We start from the raw sequence: 7,866 nt of genomic DNA, 5'->3' as shown, positions 1-7,866 counted from the left end.
TCCTATTGACCCACTTTTAGCACATTTTAAAAATTACTACTAAAGACAAAAGCCAGAAATGTTTGCGGTTATTTCTAATCATGCCATTGATTCAGAATCTATGATGCACATAAGTAGATCAACTGGACACCACTGAGATCTCTCCTCAGGCAGGTTCACCCCCATTAACGCCTGAAGTCATCTCTCTCCAAGAAGTTTGAGAACCAGTCACAACCTGAGGCGTGTGAGTCTTTCATTCTTAATTGGCCATTAGCCCTGTGCATCGAGGGTTATAAAATATATCTGGGACTCCCCACCAGTCAGATAAAACTGAGGAAGCCTCTTGGATGAGAGGTGAAATATCTTCCAGAACCAAAAAAAAGTGCACATGCCTTCTACTGGAGCACCTACCGTGATGACTGAGAATCTACGCAGACACGTTTCTGTTCTTGTTTTAACTATTCAGAAATGGCAAGCAGTCAGAATCCGCACCAGAATGTGGGACACCAGCAGTGCTGTCCAAAATTCCGCAAGAAGATCAGAAGGACCTACTGCATTTTGTGTCGCAAGTATTATTTAAAGGCTGTAAGTGTTTCTAATTATACAGAGACATTTGAATTTGCTGTAGGCATGAATAATATTAGATTAATGATTATTTTTTTATTTATTTTTTTTGCCATGCAGCTGTTACAACAGATTTATAATTGTGCCAAAATATCTTGATTGCAGGAACTACATGAGCATATGCACAGCATGCTGCATCACAGAGAGCTGGACAAAGCGTTGGGCACGTGAGTAATAAAAATGTGAATGAATCATTTTTAATGACTGATACAAGAACAGACAAATTATCACGCTTGATATAACGCACTTGACTTAACCCGAAGCATAGAATGATGTGAGATGGATGCAGAGAACAGCCGGATATCAACAGCCAATGGGATCGTACCACAGAGTCATCACGCACATCATAATGTCAAGCCTCAACTTTAGGAATCAAAGCCTATTTATAAGTTCTGTTACTTTTACATTTTAGAAGCTAAAGAGAAGTTTGTAGATGTTTCTAGTTCTTAAAACAAGTTATTGGAAAAATGTTGTTTTCAGTGTCCAAAAATTACAAGTCTCAATATACCATGATCCAAATATGCATCGACGAACACACTGTCATGGGCACGGTTTCTGTTTTGATGTTAAAAATCAGACGAACCTGAATCGTTGACCCCCACAGTGAGAGGATGTTGTGGCTCTGTTATCCTTCAGGGGGAAATTTTTCTCCTCACATAGTTTGGTTCAACTTGTCCCCGGAGAGGGAAGGGTCACTGCAAATCAGTACAGAGTTACTGTGAAGGGATCATCTCAATCCCATGATGTTCAGCGGCTCCTGAATGGATTGATAAGTATGAAAGTAATGTGACATATATGCTGTGGTCAGCAGATCTCAACCAACCTGGACACCTGTAGGAGATTGAAGGGAGCATCTGTAGGAGTGATGATGTTCCATCCCCTGTTCTGGCACCACACTCTGGCCTAAAACTTAACAAAGACTCTTTTTATTCTGTTTTTTTCCTTTAATTTGTCGTTCATCTGTTGCTAATGATTTACCCTGTTGTCTATAATAGCTAACAAAATGTTTTTGTGTCTTTTTGCCAACAGGAATTCCTATCACATGTGCCAAGCATGTCAGACACACTCCATGGGTTTAAATGAGTACGCCGAGCACATCTCGACTGCTCAACACAAAGCCAAGTTTACAATCTTGACGTCTAGCAATATAAAGGCTTACGATGTGTTTAAGACTCTGGATAAGGACGCCACCGACAGAATCAGGCAGAGAAACAAGATGCTAAAGAAACAGGAGTAAGACTTACACCTGTTTATATGGAGTCAAAGTAAAACTGTCAGAGTGTGCTTTCTGTTCTTTTCATCTTATAGTATGTTGTTTGGAAGTACTGCGTTTGCATAACTCTGTCTATTTCCATCACAGAAGGAAAACAATGAAAAAGAAAAAGAAAAAACAGAAGCAGGCAGAGGGCCAGAAGCATGCACAGATGCAACAGGAAAAAAAGACTGTCACGTCCAAAGCAACGAAGCCGAAAAAGTCCCGGCAGTCGCAGTTGAGGATATCAAACCAGGTGCAGGAAACCCACCACAACGGAAGCAATAACGCTGTTTTCCAAAACAAGGAGAACAGTCTGCAAAGATCTCTCCACTACGCAGATTCAGCTCTGCAGGATCAAAGCGGGAGATTCGTTTTTTGGACCGGAGAGCCAGCAGGTCGGACTTGGCATCACCCTCACGTCGGAGATCAGTTCACTACACCAACTCATCACATGAGGTATGACAGTAACTTTTCTGTCAGCAATCAGTTCAGCAAAGCCGCAGTCGGTAGCTCACAAACAGACAGACATCTAGCAGGACCACACAAGCCTCAATGGGATGCCGCTTACACCACACAGCAAATACAGCTGCCTGACGTCAGCCAGCCCAACTATCGCAACGGGCAGTACAGTTGTGGTACATATAGAGACTTCCCCAGCGATTGCTTCCCTCGGAATGGAGTCATCATCTTTGATCGTTGCCAAGGTGAGAGTTCGGGATCTTCTCAGCCACGACAAGAATGTTCACGCGGTTCAGATCAACCTGCTTCAGCCGACAAATCTGCCAACGCAGCCCCGATAAGGGATGTTGATGTCAGTGCCATGCTGAAGCAAATCAGGAGAGTGCTGGGTGTGCGGGAGCCTTGTAGAGCAGATCGAGAAGCCCGGAGGCAGAACGCCGCGCAGCAAGCTGGAGGTGAGACGGAGCGGCGAGCAGGCGTCTCCTTCAGGAGCCACGTCACCTCTGCGAGTGCTGTGCCGCCTCCTCAGGTCAACGGCCCTGCTGCTCCTGCTGCTGTTTGTCCTTCCACTGTACCTCCTGCTAAGCCAAAACCAACAGTGTTCAAAACGACACAAGAAACAACTCAGTATCACGAAAAGAGCTCTGTAGCCACAGGCGGATTGTCAGACAGCCGGCAAACAGAGTCTCAGGTGGCTGTCGACAGCTGGACTTCTCCTAACCGATCTACTGTCAAAGCTACGTCATTTGAGCCCAAATCGAACAGCACCCGTAAGGTCCGAATCGCCCACAAACCAACCAAAGCTCAGGGGGACAGAGAGGTCAGACTGAAACCAACCCTGAACAAGTTGCTCAGCTTATCAGGGGCCAGGAGTAAGCTGAGCTGGAGCCAGATGTGTGACAACATGAGGAGGAAGAAGCTAAAAAGCATGCCCAGGTGAGGATGCCTCCATCACACCAGGTCACTCATTCACCATCAGTTAAGTTGTCATCGTCAGCTGCCAATTAAATGATTAAAAAAAAAATCTATTTACAGGTTTGGAATCAAGTTTGTAAACCCCCCAGTTGACCAAGAACGCTCAACACAACCACAGGACAGCGACCTGCCTCTGTCCGAGGGTTTCCACTGGGAGTCGATTCCAGACAGTCCTTCAGCTCTGGACATGACTTTCCCACCTGCCCCGCCCCCACAGACCACAGCCGCTGACCGTCACACAGAGACACAGTCAGAAACTCAGATACAGGAACCTTTGGAGGAACCTGATGCAGCTCAGACACGCTGCAGCAGTCAGACAGCAGCAGGACTCTCTGTGAAGGTGGAACCAAAGTTGGACGATGAGTATGAAGTTTCGACCAACAGCGGTGTTCCCAGCAACAGGAAACACAAAATGTTGGCAGTGAGTAGCACCGTGTACTGTGGAACATGACTGAAACATCCAACCTGCTGAGAGATTTTACTGGTGGAATTTAATTATCATATATTCTTGCAGGATGATGGCATTCCTGATCAGGAGCCAAGAGGAAAAAAGAAGAAAACAAAGTCAAACAAGGGTAATCTGGATATTTTATGATGATGATTTTTTTTTTAAAGGGCCCATTTTATGCGTTTTGCTTTTGTTCATTTATACAGCTGCTTTTATGTGCTTGTAAAAGGTCTGCAAACTTATTTCCTTCAGAAAACACTCCCGTTTAGCTGTGTGAATGCCTTGTTTTAGGTCTTCTGTTACTCATCTACATCACTGTGTAACACATTTGCACACCAGCTTAGCAGCTAATTTGGTGCTGCACCAGTCTAGAATATGAGGGGAAAAATTGTTTAGTGAACATTAAAACATGTGAACATGTTCTAGTAGATGCTAAAAAATACAATTATAAACCTGTAAATGTATAATATGGGCTCTTTAAGAACTTAGGTCTTAGGGCAAGTCAGCAATGAATGAGTAACACCTGATCACAAACTTATTCAGATGGTCAGTGTTTCAATCCCAGGCAGGTATTCATTACATTTAAACCTTATTTGACTTGTGGAAATACTTTTTTATTAAATAAAAAACTGACGAAAAGGGGATCTGGGATCGAAACATTGCCCATCTGAATGCATGCGTGAACTGACACATCAGACACGTTACACATCGCAGTCGCAACAGTCTGTGATGTGATGACAAACGTGAGTTCACCTGACCTCTGCGGTCTGCTCTTCATCGCTGCAGGAGGCTAGCAGCACCTAGTCAGCATATCTGAATGAGCTGTTGGCTGCCAAGTTGCATTGTGGGTAATGTAGGTGCCAAGTTTTGACAAGGAAGAAGACTGTGGAATAAAAAAAAACCAAAAGATATCTGTGAATCTCTCTGTTGCATCAGTTTTGGTATATTTTTAAAAAGTCCAACAGTGGGGGCGGAGTGTCCTTTATTGAGACTATTTCATACTGAAATGTACATCTCAGCTGACCTATTGACCTTTTATTAGTCAATACTCTGAGACTGTTTGAACTGCGTTGTCACATCCAGAATGTTGAAGAACATTTCTACACGTCCAGATTGCTTCTCACTTGCAGACAGCACGCCGATGGAACAGCTCCTGGTGGTGTCTCTGAGGGAGGAGGAGTTGAGCCACTCGCTGCAGGATTTGGACAAGTCTCTGTTCCAGGCCCGCAATGCCCTGCAGGCTGCCTACACAGAAGTCCAAAGACTGATGTTGCTCAGACATCAGGTGACACCACCAACGATGAAACTGTCACATAAATGTTTATTCTTCGCCTCAGATGTTCATTCATAGATTTCTGTTTCTTCTGCTGTTCCAGTTCACGACTGAGGTCAATGACCTGAGAGCCAAGCGCATTGAGATCCTGCAGGAAATGCAAGGTACAGTAGATTCATAGCAACAGTAAAAGCTTCTGCTCCAAGTGCTTTGGTAGGTGACAAACAGTTTACTCTTTCCTTTCTTAATCTTTTCCAGAAGGGTACACTGGAGCATCTGGTGTGGTGGAGAAAGCCACCACCTCGTCAGCACCGTCTGCTGCAGCTGCTGTGCAGCCTCCTGTGCCTCTCTCCTCTGGTGCCTTCCCCACCTCCTCAAGCCAACAATCACCTGCAACAACCCCAGCATCGTCTGTCCCCCAGCCTCAGCCAGCTCCCCTCGCTCTGTCAGGAAAACAAGAAATGGTCCAGCAGCCCGCAGCTGGACAGACCAGCTACTCTGCCAACACAGTGTCGTGTAAAGCTGATGCCCCTCAGGTCTCTATGAACCAAGCTGTGCCTTTATTTCCCCCCTCTCTGCTGCTCCAACCATCACACCTAACCACTCCAACAAGCGGTGCTGCTTCTGCTCAACAACCTACAGCAGAGTGCTCAACGTCGGTGAAGACACCTCCTCCTCCTGAATCACCTGCCAGGCAGCAGAAGCAAGAGAAACAAAAGGGGCTGAAGGGCTGCATACAGACAGCGACGTTGGCAGAAGAAACACATCCAGCTGAAAGAATTTCTGAGGAAGCAGTAAATCACAACAAAGAGCAAGTTGAATTAAGAGAGCCAGTAGCTGACAAGTCTGTCCCTGAAAGAGAAAGTAGTGCTGCTATAGTAATTGATGAAGGGAACCAAAGCGACGGCTCTGTAGAACTGATTGATCCCTCCAACTGCGTGGTCATAGATATCGTCGAATCCGACAACGAGGACCCGCCAGAGAAAGGGTCTGATGTTCCGGTGCAGCCAGAGCCGCCGCAGAACTCTGCAAGCACACAGACGTTTCAGCAAAGTGACAGCGACAGGTGAGGTTCATCCCAACGAGCACTTCAGGGACAGAACCCAGAACTTTACTGGGCTGCGTTGTTGCAAATTCAAGTGAGCAAAAATGAAACGTGACCGACCTTTCTCTGTTGATCCCCACAGAAAAGTTAAGCCTCCAGCTATGACGGCAAAAGAAGAAAAGACTCCTGCAGGTGAGCAGTGTCCTGTTGGTGTTAAATGTTGCATGCAAAGATGAAAAGCTTTAAAAACATACTAACTTAACTGATGTTATTTTAGAGCCTGTTGAGGATGAGGAACCTTCAGTGGGAGCGTTTGAAAATCACACCGGCCCCGTCCTCGGCCTCCAAGTTCACGATGGCTTGTTGTACACGTGTTCAGGGGACAACACAGCGCGGGCCTACAGTCTAGCGGTATGTTGCTGCCAATGTGAAACTAACAAACTCTTTTACTCGCCTCTGCACAAAGAGTTCCAACCTGTGTAAATATTGTCGTAAAACATATGTCCTTAAAGGAAGCAGAAATCTCCTCTCGGTCCCAAACCCTTCCACCGGACAAACATGGGCAGATGCATGTGCTTCAAACGAAACACAAGCTTGATCATAAACATGAATTTAGATATGAAACAGAATTAGCCATGGCAGCAGCTGTTAGCCTTTAGCTTCAGTTTGCAGATGGCTAAACTATTAGCAGCCACTCATCACCAGCTCGACGGTGAATCTTCCATCACCGACTGCTACAACACATTTAGATAATACAGGACGGGGAATTCAGCAGCTTACCTGTTCAGGAGAAGAGTGGCAAGCTCAGATTATAGAAGTTACTGCATTTATTGCCACACTCTCTTTTTCATAAATTGTTCTTCCTTTTTTGGGTTGTTTTACAGTGTTGTCATTTAAACAAGAGTTAAGGGTCGTGCACCCACATCTGCATTTTTGATGTGGGTGCAACATGAAGACATGTGATTGGCTGAAGATTCCTGTCAAAAGTATAGTTTCCTCTCAGACCGTTTTAATTAAAATACGCTCAAAGGTCAGTGTGGAATTTTGGCCTGATGATGCCAAAATAATGCTGCCTACCTCAGTTTTAATTTATGTACAGTCCTGTGAGTTTATTCTTTCAGTTTAACCGTCCTATGTTCAGGAGAAACCTTTTGTTTGTCATAGAAAGTACAGCTTATCACTGGGAAACTGCGATTTTGAGAACTGCTGCTGTTTAGGGTTAGGGTTAGACAAATTATTTATTATTAAAATGTGGTTTCACGTCCTGAAGGGACCTCCAGAGTTTCCTCACACATCCCTTCACCTGATGCTAATACAGACTGCATATTAAGCGTCATTGTTTGTCTTCTATCATTCAGAGCAGAGAATGCCAAGCAGTGTTCGAGGGTCACACCAACAAAATCAACTGTCTGCTGGTGTCGTCCCTCCCGAACATGCCGACGCGCCTCTACACCGGATCCAGCGACCAAACCGTCCGCTGTTACAGCATAAAGGTACGAAACGTCCGCACGGAGCCTCACGTATGTGTTCGGCAGTTGAAATACTCACATGCTGACTTTGTTTCTGCACCTCTAGTCTAAGAAGTGTCTGGAGCTGATCTCCCTGCCAGACAGAGTGTTGTGTTTGCACATAGCCTGGAACATTCTGTACGTCGGGCTCGCCAGCGGATCAGTCGGAAGCTACGATTTAAAGGTGAGTGAAACCGTTTGAATAGAGGGACCTTCATAATGGCAGAGTGAGCGGCTGGTATTTAACCCTCTAATACCCAAAACCCAGCAGCAGGTTTGAAAGGCATGAGATCTGTTTAA

The 7,866-nt window shown here is 45.3% G+C and overlaps 1 protein-coding gene across 1 annotated transcript in view; it reads left to right on the top strand.

Annotated features, from left to right (window-relative positions):
* LOC103372647 (zinc finger protein 106-like) overlaps positions 1 to 7,866 on the top strand; it is a 14,492-nt gene that overhangs the window by 995 nt on the left and 5,631 nt on the right. The window contains exons 2-14 of the mRNA XM_008302334.1: positions 446 to 564; positions 709 to 770; positions 1,633 to 1,836; positions 1,964 to 3,253; positions 3,353 to 3,713; positions 3,807 to 3,867; positions 4,871 to 5,025; positions 5,117 to 5,177; positions 5,272 to 6,079; positions 6,201 to 6,250; positions 6,336 to 6,469; positions 7,417 to 7,551; positions 7,634 to 7,750. Coding sequence (XP_008300556.1) covers positions 448 to 564; positions 709 to 770; positions 1,633 to 1,836; positions 1,964 to 3,253; positions 3,353 to 3,713; positions 3,807 to 3,867; positions 4,871 to 5,025; positions 5,117 to 5,177; positions 5,272 to 6,079; positions 6,201 to 6,250; positions 6,336 to 6,469; positions 7,417 to 7,551; positions 7,634 to 7,750 — 3,555 coding nt within the window. The 5' untranslated portion in view covers positions 446 to 447. The remainder of the gene's footprint in view (positions 1 to 445; positions 565 to 708; positions 771 to 1,632; positions 1,837 to 1,963; positions 3,254 to 3,352; positions 3,714 to 3,806; positions 3,868 to 4,870; positions 5,026 to 5,116; positions 5,178 to 5,271; positions 6,080 to 6,200; positions 6,251 to 6,335; positions 6,470 to 7,416; positions 7,552 to 7,633; positions 7,751 to 7,866) is intronic.

The sequence above is a fragment of the Stegastes partitus genome, unplaced genomic scaffold, assembly GCF_000690725.1.
Source record: "Stegastes partitus isolate 25-593 unplaced genomic scaffold, Stegastes_partitus-1.0.2 Scaffold1796, whole genome shotgun sequence".
NCBI lineage: Eukaryota > Metazoa > Chordata > Actinopteri > Pomacentridae > Stegastes > Stegastes partitus.
Note: the sequence above shows the minus strand (reverse complement) of the source record. Positions and strands in the feature narration are given on the sequence as shown.